The 19,795-nt window shown below is 40.8% G+C and overlaps 1 protein-coding gene across 2 annotated transcripts in view; it reads right to left on the bottom strand.

Annotated features, from left to right (window-relative positions):
- Positions 1 to 1,225: 1,225 nt before the first annotated feature.
- Positions 1,226 to 19,795, bottom strand: part of STK4 (serine/threonine kinase 4) — an 83,948-nt gene continuing 65,378 nt past the window's right edge. For both annotated transcript variants that reach the window (XM_054981075.1, XM_054981074.1), the window contains one exon: positions 1,226 to 3,912. In XM_054981075.1, coding sequence (XP_054837050.1) covers positions 3,863 to 3,912 — 50 coding nt within the window. In that variant the 3' untranslated portion in view covers positions 1,226 to 3,862. The remainder of the gene's footprint in view (positions 3,913 to 19,795) is intronic.

Here is a 19,795-nt window from a genome sequence, read left to right on the forward strand (position 1 = left end):
TAAGTTTTGTGTATTGAATTTTTATCGTTTCTTGCTTTTTGTTTTTGGCATATCTTAATTGTGATTTTATTGGTTGTGGGTATGTGTTGCCAATTTGCAAGCTGCTTCATGCTGTGAAGCAGCAGAATAAACAAAATACTTAAAATAAATGTATGTCTTATAGTAGTTGAGTGATGGCTTCAATTGGAATTGGCATTCTAGATTTGCTACCTTCAGCATTCTATTAGCAACCTCTAGGTCACCTAGTTTGAAAAATGATTAATATATAAATCAGAGATGGAAAGGGAAAATTTAGACAATACCTCCCCATACATTCAAATGAGGCAGATATGCTAAGGCCAGTCAGAAAGTTTGATCCATCTTAAACAAGTAACCGAGCCACATCAAGCACACAGCAATGCCATTTTGCACCATGAAAGCAGGTGTTATACCATAAACCACAAATAGTTTTATCAGAACACTTTATTTTGTCCTATTAAACCAACAAGGCAAGATACTTAAGACTCCAAACGAACAAAAATATCCTGTATCAAACTCAAAAAGGAAATGCAATAAAGTTATTTTTTTCATACATATACAAACCAAGGATCATGTACTATTATATACAAAACAGACAGATCTCTACAAAAGAGGATTTCAAGTTAGCATGTCATACCAGCATAACTTCCTTTTATTACAAAATTTTAAAGCTACAAGCTTCACATTAAGTCTCTCAACATAACTGACACCAGGCATCTCTGATTTCAGGTTGCTAAAAGGAAATCTTGGCAGCTGGCTTGGAATGCTTTGGGCAGTGCATATGGACCCATTAACCACATGAGCGAGATTTCCTAAGTATATGAATATTTTGCCTAAAGCTGTTCAAATTGGACATCATAACTTCAAGAGGTTAATCTCTGAAATCACAACCTGGGTGACAGATGAAATGATACATTCCTTCAGAAAATTCCAAAATGAGGTCTCCTGATAGCTAAGTTGCTGACTATGACAGTTGGCTTATTAAATGCAGGGACTCCCAGGGTGAAAAAATCTAGCATTTTATCCGGATGTACGTGCAATTTATGGGTGGGTAGGGAATCTAAATTAGACCACTGTGCTTTCTTGCCCATTTGTTTCCACAGCACAGTTTAAAAAAATAACTAACAATAACTATTCCCAACTAAATATGCCACCATCATCTCCTTCATGTGAAGTTACCCAACTTGGTACACATATGAGTCACACCCTAACGAGAGGCAAAATGCTTCTATTTCAGAAGCAATTTGGTTCATAGCTAACTATTTAAGGTCCTTCCATCTTATTGGTGTATGCAGATATTACCTTTACAGCAAGAGAACAGGGTGGGCTGCAAAAATGAGCCCATGAACAACAAACATGAACAGTAAGCTGCACTGTAGAAAGCATCTGGGCTCTGCTTTTGGTCACTGACAGTCTTCATGCCATACTATTTGCTGGAGAGTTCAGCCATCAACAACCAATATTTCAAAAAGGCAGTTGGTCTTGCAAGTAGGCTTGTTTTTAATTTACTAGCTTTGTTTGCAGGGTTACTCCTTTGAAATAGCAGAAGTGACCAGAGCGCGTGCTTCCTCAGAAGTTACCAGCATGGCTTCACAATGGACACACAGTTACTTTGGTTTATTATTCAATGCTCCTTTTACAATCACAGAAACTGCATTCCTTATCTGCCAATATCTGTGAATTGGTTGTTTGGCTTTTTTCTTGGTCTCTGAACTCCAATGTAAGCCAAGGTATTAACAGACATGTCCTCAAAAAAGGAAATGCCATCAATTTTACTGCTTTGTAAAAGGCAGGGAATTACTCCTATTAATACTAAAACTGAAAAACAAAACATGTTGCTTCCTTTAGAACTGTAAGAGTCCTAAAGAAGGAAATACTTGGGCAGACACCACCAATCTGGCCTTTTAAAAATCTGAACTGAGATCAGCTGGTGGGGGGGGGGGGCTGCATGTCCAATCAGACAGTTGAATCAACAGCTATTCTTTAGAACAGAGTTCTAAATGGAAAATATCAAGAAGAAGAACTCTGTTGTGGCAAATGTAAAACACCCTCACAAATAATGTTTCCAGGCTTAAGCAGCAGGAATGGTCTTTGTATGTCCGAACAAATGCCTCTGAAAAAAACAGGAGACTGTCCAGAAAGAATTCCATTAGGCACAAGGGGCTGCTGCTAGAGGGGAAAATTCACAGTGCACCTGTGCCAGACTGTTATTTGGATTTTGGCCAGCACACACCAGTGATGTTCACAAAGTCTGGTCAATCCATGAGATAGGGGTTAAAAATTGTGAAATCCAAACAGACCACATGCACATTCAACTATAAACTTCTGCACCAATTCCACTCTAATGAATGTGAATTGTGGGAGAGGTGAGTCTCAGTCTTACACATTTCCCATTTAACTTCCAGCTGGAGTTCCTAGAGGAATCTGCCTAGAATGAATGGAATTACTTTGTTAAACTCAACTCTTCAAGCTTTTCCTAAAAGGACAATTTGAAGATATTTAGTTCAACAGATTTTTTGTTTTACATTTAACCAATAACCTTCTTCAAAAGAAACTACAAATGTGCCCCAATTTAAATTTAAAGTAACATTGCAAGCCACAAACAATTAAGCCCAGAATAGCAAAGCCCATAAACGTTCACAATCCCTTAAATATTTTAAGCCTCTTGTTATCTCAAGAGAGTTCCTAATTTCCTAAGTTGCAAGCACTTCGACATTCCTCTGCTGCATGCAGGAAGTGGTATTCATATTGTGTCCAGTGATCGATTGGTCTCACATTAAAAAAAGGAAAAAAAATTAAAAAAACACTTAAGGCATCAGCATTCACTCAAAGGGGACACACACAAAAAAGAACCAAATGGTAACTTTGAAATATGATGCAGTAAGTGTGGCAATATAAGGCATGGGGCTTTTATATCGGCTTTTGAAGGAATAAAAATTGGAAGTGTGATTTCCTTTTCAAATTCTTTTCACAGTACCATTAATACAGTAGTAGAGCACAATAGAAAGCAAGATTTACAGTGCTTGCTTTTGGTGGCTCTGAGGGAGAGGAGATAACAGAAAAGGTTAAATGATGTATCCCCCCCCACTTTTTGAGATCACTTTTAGGTGGGTATACAAGTATACAGAGTTTCCAGTTTCACTGAAAACATCAACCTAAGAACATACTGTTGGTGGCTGTTTAATATAGATTCTCACACACTTGAATATACATACATACATATATATATATATAATATACACACGTATATATGTACAGTGTATGTATATGTGTGTGTGTATTTCTATGAAGATAGGCACCCTTCAAGTATTAGAATGACAGGCAAATTATGCACTTTGTAATCTTCAGAAAGTAGCACTGCAATGCTACTGTATAGAATAAACTCAAAACAGTAGACTATGGGCCAGTATGTGACTGAAGCTATGTTAATTAATTAATCCACTTCCAACTTTTGTCAAAAGACAAAAACAAGCTCCAAACAGTAATGTAACAATTCCTCTGAAGCAACATCACCCTCTTTAAAAACACATCAAACACTGAAACACAGCATTACCTGTTCATGAGGATTCCATACTATGGCATTCCTGAGTTTGAAAAGATGCTACAGTAAAAGGGGGGAAAGATGCTGGCCTTCTGCTTCGCTAATACATTTTAAACAGAAATCCATCTACAGAGTCGTAAAAGCACAGTTTATTGTTAGGAATGATGGAAATCTATTCTACCGGTGAGCCTTCCTCAGAAGTTCTGCTGGCGTCTTTTCTTTGCTTCAATGGCATCAAGAATTGGCTGCCGTTTCGACTGATACCTTTGTCGAACTTCTTCTATCTCCTGTTCCATCATTGGATCAAGCGCACCAAGTCTCCTCTGAAGTTCTTCCACAGTCCAGTTCCTCAACTAAAAAAAATACACACAACCCAGATGTGATGAGCAGAGAGTGGAAAAACATTTCAAACTTAAGAACTCACACACTGAGCCATGCAGGGAAGTTTACCTTTTCATACAAGCAGTAAGATTTTTAAAAGGTTTTGACTTCAAGGGTCAAGCTACATGACACCGAGGTCCTGGACTTCTGTTGGTCTTTAAAAGCTCATTTATAGCCATGTACAAAGAAGGGTATAACTTTTCCATCACTCCCATCCATCATTTCACTAACAAAAACTCACCTCTCTATGCACACAGTTTAAAGGGGGGGAAAACCCAGGTTCTAGTAGCAGCACTGGGAATGGGGCAAGACTCGAGTTTTGAGTAGTAAAAGCATAGTTGTAGCAGGGTGTGATGGAATGGGCTTTTAATGAAAGGTTTACTAAGTGCAGCACCCAAAGAATGATAAACTACCTAAATGGAGAATGATTGACAAGCTGCTCCCCCCCCCCCCTCCTCTGTGACTGGCCAGTGAGAAGGTAACATTTGGTGCTGACAGAATTATGGAAGCAGTTGAAGTCTGGACTGGAGTCTGACAAGGGAGGTCAGACTAGTAACCCTCTGTGTGAAGAAAAAGGGAAGGTTTGCCCTAACCGAGACAGCTTTAGATTGAAAAAAGACTTTTAGTTGAAGCACTTAAGTGTGAATGCGAGCATTAATTTAAACAGACAAGATAGAACTGGGAGTGTGTTGTTGGCAGAGGAAGTGAACCTCTTCCCTTCAGCCAAGTGAACAGGGTTATTTCTTTTGGTGAAGAATAATTCCTGCCTAGTGTCTAAAAAGGGGTTTAGCTCTTGGGAGGAGCCTGGATCTGGTGTACAGGGAAAAGAGTGCTGTGTTGAAGTCAGAACACCTAAGCTATAAAGTGAAATCTATGAAGAATCCTTGTTAATGTAGCCTAAGTCTAAAACTACAAACCTCTCACTTTTAGGAACTGTAAATAATTGAAACTAATCTGTAAGAAGATTATTGTGCCTAATACTTTTGAACTATTCTGTTCTAAAATCAAAATTTACCTCAGCTTTTCTTTCACTGCCTACCTGTATACCAACCCTGCCTGTTTAATAAATCTGCTGTTTCCTTCTGAACTTTACTCAGCCTCTAGTGCCATTTCATTTTAAAGATGTGCCTTCTGTTTCTTCCCTTCCAAGCATCTGGGCTGGGATATGAGCAAAATATGTGTGCGTTGAGTTTGGGACAAAAAGACCTTTAAATTATACTTAGAGGTATGATACCAGAGGCTTCCCAGCCACAGCAAGCAACTTTTATCAGTTGGAGGGAAAATCTGCCTCACGGTGGTGAAAGTGAATAGGGCCTTACGCTACACAGGATTAAATCCTCTCTTCCCTCCCCATGCAGCACCTGTCTGAACTAGGGCTCCATGCACTACACTTTAACTTTTAGAGATAGAGAACCTTAATCTCTATCAGTATGATCCTAACAAAAAAAAGAGTAATTTTTCAGACTTAAAATGTAATTAGAAGTTCACTGACAAACAAAAAAGAAGAAACAGTTACCTGGATCTAGCTAATAAAGGTGTGAAATCATAGAAGGGAGATTTGCAGTCTTCCCCTTCCCTGAGCTACATTCCCTGCCTTTTGGGGGTCAAGGGGCTGCAGCAAGAAAGGATCTCTCCTCACAAACTCAGCTCTATTTGAATTTGGTTGGAACTGAGCCTATGAGTCTAGAAACTCCCAAGACCTGTTTTTAATAAAACCAGTTTACACATAACACAATAGCCTTGCACTTAACACTGCACTTCCCTATGGATATAGAAAAAATGCAATTTAAATGGTTTTTGTAGAGAGATACTTTCTGAAGCATGTGTTTGCAGGATACTGCTGTCTACTGAGGAAGCAGCCAAAGACTTGAGATGTACACTGATCCTTAAGTCCAGGACTGCTACACAGAGGAAAGCAAAAGTCAACCATCTTTGCTCATCTCTTGCTTGAACCACCCATGGCATGGATTGCTATGAATCAGTTGCAACTCAATGGCATATTGTTGTTGTTCTTGGATCATAAAATTTATGTAATTTTTAAAAACAGCCAGTGTTGTATAGTAGATAAAGAGTTTCAGATTAAGATCTAGAAGATCCAGATTCAAATCCCTATTTTGACATGAAGCTTGCTGAGTCATCAAACTCAATCACTCACTCTCCTTACTGCAGCCTACATTCCATATGGCTTTTGTTCATGCAAGCCCCATAGTCCCTGGTATAGACTTCTGGTGGTCCAAGGGGACCCTCAACTTTTTTTCCACCAAGGTAAAAATTTGCTTGGGTCCTACCCAGTATCTGGATCTCAGATAATACAGAGAAAGATTATGATACATTACATCAAAGCTGTATAACATTTATGTAGATCATGTTCCAGTGTTTTCCCCCTGCATGGAAAAGACGCCCCAGAGTTGTCAACTGTAATAGAGCCAGCATGACTTAGTTTGCAGATTTCATTTATTTTTTTTTGCATGGTATGATGTTATTCCTCTCATTAGCAACTGTCTTAAACTCATTAAAAATGCATAGATTATTGTGCTGCCAAGCACAAGGGAAATACTAATCATTTTAGCAAGACAACACAGATTTCTTCCTATTGAGTAAGGAAGCTGTTAATCGGGGAAAGGCCCTTTCCTGTCAGATGTATTATGCATGCACATTAATAGAGCTTCACCTGACAGCTATTTAAGTGACGTATTGTACCCGCTATGATTTTATGCTAATTGTATAACACCTATGTTAGAGACTGTTCAATACCCAGTCCTCTGAAGATGAATATAACGAAACATAAAAGAAAAGATGAACATATTATTTCAGGCCTGCATATAAAGCTCTAGCTATTCCATGGTGTTAAGTAGCCTAATACTGTATAACATATTCATCCTCTGATGGTTCAGGACTTCAGCCAAAGATTCAGTTTTCTCTTTTTGTTGAAGGGTTCTTTTGGAATTCTGCCTTGGAATTTTCAGTGAGAGAGACCAGATTCTGGGTTTGGCCTCTCTTCTGATGACCCAAGAGCTTCTCCTTTGTCCTCCTACATGCTATTTCCCACATGCTTTGCTTGGTAGTTTCTGGTGTAATGTTTCCAGGTATTTATTTTATTTATGTAATTCATGCCTTTCTCACTGAGACTCAATGCAGATTACATAGTGCAAGATTAGTACAATCAATATCAAAGACATTTCCATAAACAATGCCATAGGGTAAATAAATAGAAGTTTACAAAGGCATAATATTAGCAGGAATCCAATACAGAGGTACCATGTACATAAGCTGACTATACAGCCCCGGAATGGCAGGCAGAGGATAGGGCTGGCTTCTCTGAAAGGTATGAAGGCACTATTTAAAATATTTATACCCCAGCTTGCTCCTAAGTAAGAACACAGAAAGTCAAGCCCCTGCAAAGAGCTCCCAATTTATTAAGTCAACAAAAGGGAATGGTGATGGAAAGCAGGCTGTTTAATTGACAGTTCAATTAATGCCGCCTGAGAAGTGAAGTGATCTCTGACTAACAAAAGCTTGTGATGGAATAAATTTTGGTAGTCTCCAAGGCGCCACTGGACTCTTGTTTTGAAATCTAAGAGAGGAGCCTTGTAAGGCCACAAAACACAAGGAGGCAAGATCTCACTCTACCTACTTTCCAACTGCTCCACAATCCCTCTTCCACCATTCCCTTTCCTTGTTTCATTATTGTTTGGAGGGGGGTGGGTCTCTGCCCTGCTTGTCCCTTACTCCATCAAGATGAGCACATGCAAACAAAATGGTCTCTGTGACCTGGGAAGCTGCAAGTCACACTCCTGAAAAAAAGTGGGGGAGCATCTATAAATCTTTAGGTACTTTCAACACAGGCACACAGTAGATCTGCAGTCAACAAATGGGCTCCAACAAATATCAACCAACCAAGAAATCAGGTCTGAATAGTGAACTGGTGAAATTGCAGCATGATTCCTACTAGGTACTAGTGCTGGTTTAAATGCACTATTCTGGATTTCAGACAGCCACAATTTACAGCCTTACTGCTTATCCCACTATCAACTGTAGCAGACCTGTGACTGTGAAGCAAAGGGATGGCTACACGGAACATCATCCAAAACCGCACATTAGAGAAGGAGTTGTCCAACAGTGACTTCTCAAATACCATAAAAAAACAGACTCTTCAAGTTGCTTTGTGTAAGTACAAAGGCAGAGATTCTTTTAATGAAACAAAATTTGCCCATGAAGCTCTTTAAATCAAGAGAAACGACTCATTCATATAGCCCTAAAATGTTCAAATATGTGTCACAGTCTTGAGAAATGCTGATTTCTCAGCTGTATGAGGGAAAGCATCTGTGCATATTCCAAACAAGCATGTCCTACAGTATACGAAAATCATATACTGTTATTCTATGTGAATAAAATTACGCAGCACTTGGCAGCAAAATGCTGAATTCTAAGGCAGTAGAAAAGAGGAATAAGTGAGCTGTGTCTCACAAAAGCTCATACCCTACCACAAACTTTGTTGGTCTTATAGATGCTACTGGACTCTTGCTCTTTTCTACTGCTACTGACAAACACAGCTATCTATCTTGACTGAATTCTAAGGCAAAGTGATAAAATTGCATTTTACATGTTAGCCAAAATACAGTGATACAGAAAACAGAATCGCATTACATTTCAGCTAAGGTTAAAACATGAACCCTAACAATCTAATAAGAATCTAATTAGTTATCCACCAAGCATTAATTCTGTAATGTTTATGCTTCGCTTAAATGGAGACACGGTGTCTATATGGTCAGAAACCAGAGTGGGGCTCTGGTGTTATAACTGCTCATGAAGGAATTTTCAGATCAATTGTTTTGGAGTCTGTCCTTGAACTTATTAGCATCCTTGGCTGCCAAACATTCTACATTAAAAATGGGTCCAAAAATACACAAGGATTTGACATAAAATCCAATATCCTCTCCCTGTATTGATTACAGCACAGCTACAGATTAGGAGAAAAGCAACAAAAATACAAGAACAGGCGACAGGGGGAGGATACACAGTCCTTCCTCCTCATGCGTATAGCGTGTTCACAGGGAGGAGTCTTGACAAGGTACGCCCTATCCCATCTCATCACATGCAGGTGGGCACTCATTGTGCCAGATCATCAAAGGAAATAGGAGACATGTGAGCTTTTCCCATATCCACAGGCAGCTTTATGTGGTGACCTAGCAGTTGGTTTTTGGGGGGGGGATGGCAAGATCTACCATACCAGCTGCCACTGGCCACCCAAGAACTAGAGGGAATAAAACAAGGTTGCACTTACACAGAGCGTTCTTCTGTGCAGGCACACACGGGAACTGTGCATGCGCAGGCCAGCCACGGACATTCTAAGGCTCCTAAAGCCGCAAGATGCTCGCCTAGGCTTTTCAAATGCTTTTTGCACAGGCATGACTATAAAAAGTAGAGTGTGGCTCCCTCTGTCTGTTCTCTAAGCCACCAGCATAGAAGGAATGTAAGAAAACAAAAGAGCACATGGCGGGGAAGGAGGGTGGAATATGTTCCTGTACAGAAGAATACTTGATGAACAAGTTAGAGGCCCTGTTTTCATCGTTGTGTCTTCTGTGCAGTTCCACATGGGAGATTAGAGAGCTAACTTACCCAGCAGATGGGTGTGAAGCTCTTTAAAGGAAAAGGCTCTTCAGGACTGTCTTGCCGACAGCTGTGCCCATTCCGGAGTCATGGAGTATCACATCGTCTTGTAGCAGAGATGGTGTTATAGGAAAATGATTATTCTGCCTTGTACCATCTGGAATACAGTGACAAACAAGGCTTGTCTTGGAAAGTAAGGGGCTATTATGATCACCAAGGAACCTTCCCTCATCATTTTGCTGAGTGTTAACATGAGAGGAAGAGAGAGAATGCATACAGGAGGGTGTCCGATCAAGAGATCTGAGAGATGTCCCCAAGAGAAGCCTTTTCCTTTGCTGCGCATAAGCAGTATCAGGCACATCTGTTGTTGAGGTCTGTAGCAAACAGATCTACGGTAAGATGCCCTCACAATGCAAAAACAGGACAGAGGAAGTCCATGCTGATGGGCCATTCAAAGTTCTGGGCTTAGTGCATCTTGCCAGAACATTGTCCTTGCCCGCTATTTGTAGGGCAAAGAGAGTGACTCGATGCTGGATAGCCCATTCCCATTTCAATGAGGATTCCTGGGAGAGAGCCAGAGAAGCTGTGCCCCCTGTCTGTTCAAGTACTGCAGGCAGTAATATTTTCTGTGCATATTTGAATATTCTTGCCTTCTACTAGGCAAACTAGAGCCTTCAGAGCATACCTTATTGCCCTGAGCTCCAGGAGAATGACGTGTATAGAGGATTCTTGAGGGCACCACACTCCCTTCACCTGGGTGGTCCCAGAACAAGCTCCCCATCCCAACAGATAGAGATCGGTGTTGATTGAGCCAAACGGCCCATACTTTTTTTGAGGCCCTTGACTTGGGGAGTCTCAGTGAAAACAGAATAGGCAGAAAGGTTAGTAAATGGAAAACTAAAACCTTCTTGTGGTCATGGTGTCTCCCTTGTCTTCTTGTTTGGTTTTATACACATTGTCCAGCTTTTTCAACGTTGCTGGAGTCTAGGCTGGCCTGGACCATATGTCTTTCATCACATCGAGCATACCCTGCATGATTAGAAATGCCATCTGTCCAGCTGCTTCCAAGAGAAGGACGTTGAAGACTGAATACAACAAGGTCGGAACAGAGCAGATCACCTCAATGTCCAGGGATCTTGCCATCCGGACTAACTGCTCGGTGTACAAGCAGAGATCCTCACTTGGAGACACAGCAGAAACTTCAGGAAGGAATTCTGGTGGAGATGGTTCTGACACAAAATCAGAACCGACACTGAAGTAGACATTAGACTGTGCATTGTGGTTTAATGTTAGTTCTGGGACAGTGTTGTCTTCAGGAACCATGACTGAGACGATGTAGGTTTAGCTTTACTTCTACGTTCCGCGTGAACCACAACATAAGGGCTTTCTTCATGGGAGAAGTAATGAGAGGCCAGGTACATGCCCGGAGAATCTTCAAACCCATAAGAGTAGTAATGGTACAGGGAGCCATATGGGGAATAATGGAACCAATGGGGTCTATGATAAGAAGCCAGTTCCAATCTATTATTCTCAGATGGATCTGAAGAACCCCTTTGTCTTTCTACAGGCCTTATTGGTGACAGCAGCAACGAAGAAATGGCCGGAGAGGGTTCCATAACCTCAGGAATCTCATCCTCAGAAAGGGACGGAACTGATGCGGAGTGCCGACTAAGGGTTGGAGATGGGGTTCTCAGAACCCAGGACTTGATATAACTGATGTGGTCAGAGCTGAATACGAGGATTTTTTCCTCTTATGTGACTTAGAAGTTGACACTTCATCAGCGTGCTTCAACTTGTGCTTAGCCTTTTTTGTGGGAGGCTCTGATTGGCAGCAAGGTGGAACCAAGGTGGGCTAGGTGAGCACCTTGAACCTTTAGGGGCTTTAGAATGCCTGCGGCTGACCTGTTCACACACAGTTTCATGTGTTATTGAACAGAAGACACAATGAAGAATCATCCTTACTCTCCAAAGTCTCTTTAAAAACTAGAATCTTGCTGCTTGCTAAACTCCTGTATGATTCCCTCGTGAGTGCTTGGCTGCAATTTCTGGATGCTGCCAAAGCAATTAAAATAGTGGCCCAACTCCTGCCCATACCAGCATACTCCAAGACCATGCTCCTTGACTGAATGGCTGACAGGCATGTGGGAGGAGCCTCTCATTCCTACAGCAGTGTGCAACAGTGCTTTGATACGTGCTTATCTGCCTTAGGTCCCAGAAACGCTCATGTGAAAGGCAGCATTATAAATTATTTCATGAGTAAGTGAACTCCTGAAAAGCCTCTCCCCCCTTCCTTACCACTTTTACACCAATAAGGCTTCTTCATACACAGCTGTTATTGTGTTCATAAGAACTCTTATTCAGCCATTTCTCACTCCATCCTTTTAACAGCAAAACACACTTATCCAACATGAAACTGCAATTTTTAAAAATGAGTTTTGGAGACGGTTTTTCTAAGAAAACACAGCAACTGGGGTGAAGCAGAAAAACAGACTTATATAGTGCATATCCACATTCTCATATCCTCCAACTTTTGAGAAATTAGAAAAAGCACAGACAATAGGAAAGGACAGGCAGCCTCTATTTCACAGGGATCCCTTTGTACCTTTACTAGAAATATAAGAGCCTTCACCTACCAGAAAGTTAAGGACAAATGGTTTTCCCTCATTTCTTTCCCTCCTCTATCCAGAATTTTTCTTTAATTTTTTTTTTCAGCGGGAAAATTGGAAGCTTGAGAGAGCATTGAAAAACACTCCTCTGAAATATTTTCTTTTGGAACGAGCACAATTCTTGTCAAGATAAAATTTCACTCCAAATGAACAGGATAAAGATTCTTATGTAAGACAGCATTAGATACTGTATTTGTTTAAATGTGCCTAATTTTGTACATAACATATTACAGGTATAAAACACTACTGAATAGTTCTGAGTGTTTAATGTTATAATGTTCAACTCAATATCAATGTTCTGAGTTATAATGTTATAATGTTCAACTCAATATGGTTTTGTCCCCAACAGATCTTGTCAGACCAACCTGGTTTCCTTCTTTGATCTAGTGACGAGCTTACTAGATCGTGGGAACTCTGTCGACGTGATTTGCCTGGATTTTAGTAAAGCTTTTGATAAAGTTCCCCATGACATTCTAATGGGTAAACTGGAAAACTGCAGACTAGACTATAGGACAGTTTGGTGGATAGGGAACTGGTTAAAGGACCGCACCCAAAGAGTGATGGTCAATGGTGTTTCATCAGATTGGAGGGAGGTGTCCAGTGGGGTGCTACAGGGCTTGGTTTTGGGCCCAGTACTTTTCAATATTTTTATCTATGATCTGGATGAAGAGGTAAAAGGGCTACTCATTAAATTTGCTGATGATACCAAATTGGGAGGAGTAGCAAACACCCAAGAAGACAGAGGTAAAATTCAGCAAGACCTGAATACTCTGGAGAAGTAGGCGGTTGTGAACAGGTTGCAATTCAACAAAGATAAGTGCACAGTATTACATCTGGGCCACAAAAATGTGAAGCACAAATATAGGATGGGGGATATACTTCTGGGTAGTAGTGAGTAGTATAAGCGAAAGAGATCTTGAGTAAGAGTGGACTGTAAACTAAATATGAACAGTCAGTGTGATGCGGTGGCAAAAAAAAGGCAAACTCAGTCTTGGGTTGTATCAAAAGAGCCATTGCATCGAAATCAAAGGAGGTCATAGTCCCTCTCCATACTGCCTTGGAGTATTGTGTGCAGTTCTGGAGGCCTCACTTCAAAAAGGATGTGGACAAAACTGAGAGGGTGCAGAAGAGAGCGATGAGAACGATCAGGGGTTTGGAGACTGAGCCCTACGAGGAAAGGCTGAGGGCCTTGGGAATGTTTAGTCTGGAGAAGAGGAGATTGAGGGGGGACATGATTGCTCTTTTTAAATATCTGAAAGGCTGTCATTTGGAGGAGGGCAAGGAGCTGTTCCAGTTGGCAGCAGAGGATAAGATTCAAAGCAATGGGCTTAAATTACATGCAGAAAGGTACCGGCTGGATAAACTTTTTCACAGTCAGAGTAGTTAAAAGGTGGAATCAGCTGCCTAGGGAGGTGGTGAGCTCCCCTTCACTGGCAGTTTTCAAGAAGAGGCTGGATGAATATTTGTCAGGGATGCTTTAGGCTCATCCTGCATTGGGCAGCGGGTTGGACTAGAAGGTCTGTATGGCCCCTTCCAACTCTGTGATATCCAAACATGTAGTTAGTCCTATTGTGATTGTACAGTAATACATGGGCAAAGACCATCTTTTGCTTACTATAAAATTTGTGTTTTCTGTTTTCAGCTTAATCTTTTTCTACCTGTCAGATAACAAAAACTAAAACTCATGTAACTAAGGAAGCATAGAGTACAGCAGTTTGCAGCTTTCATTCTCTTTAGTATTGATCTGTAATTAAAGCATTTATTCTTTAAATTCCATATTGTCGTAGCAAAAAATATGGTTAGGTTTGACAACATAATTTTCTTCAAGGGGCAGACCCCATCCCATCTTCCCCATGTCTTCAAGATTCAGAAATTTTTTTCTACATAATACATGGGTGAAGCAACCTGAAATAAAGATGAAGGACAACACAAACGTTGAGCATCTCATGGGGAGTATACTAAAACACTGTTCTGAGAACAAAAAAGGGAGAGAGGAAATAATTGTGCAGACATGCCCTTCACAAAAGGACAAAGGCATACGTCTCAAAAGTCCTTGACCAAAGAGGCAAATTCCATGCCATGTCCTATTTCTTTCTGCTCACATCTCCAAAACATATGGCCAACTTCCTGCTAAATGCCTTGGGATTTTGACGCAGGAAGCTTGATTCCCCAAGCTGACCTCTCAATTTCAGCACTTAAAATAGGTTTCATCTGTCACAATGAGGCTCTGGTACAACATCAAGCTTTTTTGAATCTCAATGAAATTAAAACACTGAAGAGGAATACACAACAAATTTAAGCAGAGACAGTCATAGTTTATACTCTTAAGGACGCATTGCTGAGTAGCTGTATAGCATCACAGCCCCATTCTGACCTCCAAAGACCATTCTTTAACAGCTATATGGCCTCCCAAGATGCAATGGGACAGATTTAAATTTATGACACTTACTGTTAACACAAAAACCAGACACAGGAAACCATGTCCCTGTCTCCCTGCCCTTCTATCACTGTTAAAAAAATACAAAATGCAAATACTTCAATGACTGTGCATCAGAGCAAGTCTCTAGTAAAAGAGCAAAACAATGAGTGGGACTACAGGGGCAATTACTAGCTTTCTCCAGAACCAGGCTGAAACATCCCCTCCCCTTTCAAATACATCACTGCCACCTTCTGGCACTTAATTTTACAGTCCCAGACTACATCCTACTAAAATCTGTTAATCTCTGTTCCGCAGAGAATTCCATGAGGTATGACTGGAAAAACTCCAGAATTCCTTGTAAGTGTACATCAGGCCTACATTATCGGTAATTCTCTAAAATCAGAAACAGTTGACCAACTGGAGGCTTGATAAATCACTCATTTTGTGGGGTGGGTGTTTAGAGATCCATAAGCAAGGCAGGGGAAGGGGCGCTGACAGAAGAAAGAAATGTGAAGCATGGCAGACCATGTACAAGATGATGGTTGCCATCTCAGGGTAACGTATGACTTCTGAACCTTGATGGCATATAACTAATCCATATATGGCCTAGAAGGGCCACTGATAAGTAAGTATTAAGTGCTATTAACCATTTACCACCTGGATTCATTGTGTGCCTCAGGGCCAACAGCAACAGAGAGGTGGGAAGAAAATTTTGTCATTGCATAAACATCTTTCTCCTGCCAGGTCAACCAGCAGGAAAGCCCATTCCTTCTCAACTTTGACGGCTGGGAGGGGACAGAAACTACAGCCTTTAGACGCAGTGGCATTTAGCACTACTTGACACCATGCTTTTGGGAGGGGGGGGGGTTTCCATGCGTGTGCATGTGTTATGTTCCCTAGGACTAATACGCTTTGCATTTCAGTCTTGTGTTGTTTTAGCCTGCTACAAACTGTCTTGGAGATCATTTGAGGGACGGACTGGATGTATGCGCAATAATTTCTGAGTTTAGCAATGATGGTGCTTTTTCATACTATATTAACTAGCAGTTGTTTAAAAGGTCACATATTTATTCATGTGAGCTCCTTCAGAAAGCAAACTTTTGGCTTCTAAATGGTCACCTTGAAGCTTCCAGTTTAGCTTTTTAATATTCGGAGAACAAAAGGGTAAGATTGCTCCTCTTGCTGTGAGGAATCCATGTGTATCTTCTCTCAAGGTCACAAGCCACTTTCCTATGCTGTTGCTAGAAATTAAAAACACAACCCAGGTATATTACCGCCAAAAGACATTGCGAGAATCACTAAAGGTTATAGTAGATAGTGTTGGAAATGTCAATACACAGATGCAACATTTTACCATATGTGGTAGACTTGTAAGAAAGCGAGAAATCCCTGTCATATTCTTTGATCCAGGTTAGAGAATCCTGGATTTAACAGGCCATTGTTCCCTATGGGGAAAAATGTCTGGGGGCATTTTTAAGCAAAATCCACCAAATTTGCTGGGGACCTACTCCAGATTGTCTACTAAAGACCACCCAAATTTCAGGAGGATTGAACCTTGGGGTCCAATTCTATGGGTCCCTGAACAAGCTGCCCCCAGCTACTTACCATTGTTTACTATGGAAGAAAATTTCCAGTGCTTTTAAACTCTGCCACTTGTCCTCCCTCTCTTGCCTGGAATTCTCTTGTTTGACATTAACCCCCTTGCAACCAGCTAAGCCCAACAGAACCAAACTGCAGTAGGGGAATCAATGTCAAATCCGAGAATCCCAATGTCAAACCAGAGCATCTCAATGCAGAACTGGAGAATCTCAAGAATCCCTTTACTGAAAGCAAGAGGAGGGGAAGCCTGTTGAGCCAAAGAGTTTTAAAAGTGCCTGGCAGCAGTGGCTTGAAGGACTCTTTTGGAACTCAGGCAGAGGGGGGCCAAACAGGATGGGAATCTACTCTGCCTGCTGCCTTCTTCCTTTCCCCACCAACCTCATGCCACTCTCCTTCAGCGGCATGGAGCTGGCTCCATTCGCGCTGCTGCCCTCTCAAGGCTGCTCTCCTCCCACACCCAGCTGCCTGCCTATGGCCAGATAATTTGGCCCAGTAGAGTCCAGATACTCAGATCTGTGGTTCATCCTGGGAAATCAGCATAGCCAGATTGGCATAATCCATCTTTTTTGCTGGTTTCTGAACCAAATCACATATCCCTACTGGACAGTGCCTGTGACATCAATTGAATTTCATCACAGTTCACCATCACCACCTCTTTTAATGTCTAACAAAAAATCTTTTTAAAATGTTTTTCTTTGCTAAACAAGTAATCCCTTTCAAAAAGCTGTAAATCTAAGAATACACCTCTTTATTATCATGTAACAAGATTTCCCCACACCCTTGACCCACAGTAGATCACTTCACAGAATAAAGGCCCTGTATATTATTATTTTAAAAGGAGCAAGTGACAACATGGATATGTTGCTTTCTATAATGCTGATGAGACACTGCACTGCTTAGGCTTCTGGGGCTACCCTGGAAATGCAATTGGGTATGCTTATGATTCGCTGGATAAAACTTGACCACCATTACCTAGTACTACTGTGCAGATCTGAATTTTCATTTGATTTATATTCAGCACAGGGAGGGATCCAGAGTGTGGTGCTTACAGGCTTTTCAGCCCCTTTCTTCCAGCAGCAATCCCCTCCCCGTGAGGTCCGGGGCACCCCATGAGCAAAAACAACTACTGCTGGAAGGAAAAGTCCTCCCTAAGTGAACATAAGCCTCTCTAAATTCTGGCTGCTGTTTAGATGTCCAAAAGGACAACAAAGGAGACTCTGTTAACCAAGATGAATACCAGCGTTTTAAAAAAGATTATTAGGTTGGGTAAAAGACTCATCAAGAACAAAGACACAGAACAACAAAATATTGAACACACTGCAAAATACTTCTTTACAAGGAAAACACATTTCACACACACAAACTCAAGCACGGGGAGGAGACATAAGCTCAGTGGTAGAGTGTTTAATGAAGCAAACAGAAGGCCCCAGGTTCAACCGCTAGCCTTCTCCACTTCTCAGGTAGGGGGTGCTGGGAAAGACCTCTACCCAGACCTTGGAGAGCAGCTGCCAGAGTTGACAGCGGTCTGACTCAGCTTCATATGCTCAAACCCATTTTTAATCACATATTCCCAGACTTCTATAAATGAATGGTATACTTCACATCGTTTGACCCTGTATCATCTGGATGACTAATTGTCCTTCAGCCAGTCTAAAATGATTAATACTGGAGTGCTTTATCTCAAAACAGAAAGAGAATACTTTCTGATTCCTTGTAAAATTGGATAGAGAGCTTCTAATTTAATTTAGAACTTTTGTGCCTAATGCCTACTGATTAAGAAATCAGATTTTCAGATTCAGACATTATTCATTTTTAGAAAAGTATTTCAAAGCAAATGCCAGCTCGCTGGACACAAAACAAGCTACCCACAATTCAAGACCAATACAAAAGATACTTCTATGACACAGCAAGAAGACACACACCACATTTTACTTGAAACCAGGAGGATGACAGACAAATACAGAAGGGTGAAAGTCGGAAAAGTTTCCATCATTAGCTTAAAGTGTCAGTAGTACAAATTCAAAGCAACTAAGAGAGATTTAATTAAGATGGCAAGTTGTCCAAGAAAGAGTGAAAATGTGGATATCTACTACTACAAATTATATAGGTACATTCTTATTGTGGAGGGAGAGCTTTGTATGCTGCCTTTCCAGACCTACTCAAGGCTACTTACATTAAAAACACCACAAAACCAACCATGCCAATATAAACAAGTCATTAAAATAAAGTTAATGAAAAGAAGTACATAAAACCAACAGAGAAGTCAAATGATACTGATGTAACAGTACTCATGCTAGAAGCAGACCATGAAATAGCTTTAAAAAAAAGCTATGAAGGAAAAAAGTTTCGGCCTAGCACCTAAAGGAAAGTAAGGTAGGAGTCAGGTGAGCCTTCAGGAGGCAAGATATTCCAATGGTGAGGCACCACCACTGAAAAAGCCCTGCCTCTAGTCACCATCCACCTTACCTCTCCATGCAGGGCCATAGGCAGCAGGACTTAAGAAGATCTTAGTGGGCAAGGTGAACAACACGGGAGGAGGCAGTCCTTAAAGTATGAAAAAAACCCCATATAAATACAGGCACTGCCATTTCAAATGGAGGGCTCACAAAGCAGCAACCTTAGACAAGAGTTATAAAGCAGTACTGGATGACACTCATTGATCACTGAAGAGATATGAGGTTGGTAGTAATAATAGTTTCATAAATTAATGGTTTTAAGGTTCTTTTTAAAAATTCTATAAAGATCAAGAGAATAGGGGGAAAATCCAAACTATTATTTACATATACGCCAATAAAAAGAACACCAAATCCATAAAATAATTCTTCAAACCGTAATAAATTCTATCACAGAAACATACTGTTGAATTACATTAATCATGGTTTCCAGTTCTAAAAGAAGAAAAATAAACTGACACCTGACAAAAGTATTGCATAATATTTCTATTACCCTCTAATTTGTATTTTGTCCTGTACGTTGTGCCCCCCACCCCACCCCAGGACAGGAAAAGTCTGATTTACAGCCAGGACTCCAAAATTTCTAGAAATGTTACATCTGTATTCAGGAACAATGTAGGATGTAGCATAAGAGGCTCAATTTGGGGGGGGGGGGAGGGAATCTGCAGAAAATCATGCCCCCAAATTGGGCAAGCACAAGGAGAGATCTGTACACAACTCAAGAGTTACAAACAAACATATAATATAAAGTCTGAACTAGTTCTGAGAGGTGGAATGGGTTGGGGACACAAAGTGACAGCTAAAAGTACATTACTTGGGATCAAAAGTACAGCTAAAAGTACATTACTGGATGATGGTAGAAAAATACAACTCTCAATAGGGAACATTTTCTTGGTAATATAAAATATAATTCCTTTTTCAATGCATGATTGCACTCATCATGGGCAAGAACCTCTTAATACCCATTTACCCAACTGCAAGGTTTTCTGGAGGGTTCCTGTGAGAACGGGGCCGATGGGCTTGGGTGCATAAACAGCACCAAAAGAACTGTAAAAGAAGGTCTAGAGGAATGAAAGTAGGCAGAGGCTTTTGCACAAGTGGCCTAAAC

Source organism: Eublepharis macularius, chromosome 5 (genome assembly GCF_028583425.1).
Source record: "Eublepharis macularius isolate TG4126 chromosome 5, MPM_Emac_v1.0, whole genome shotgun sequence".
NCBI classification, from domain to species: domain Eukaryota; kingdom Metazoa; phylum Chordata; class Lepidosauria; order Squamata; family Eublepharidae; genus Eublepharis; species Eublepharis macularius.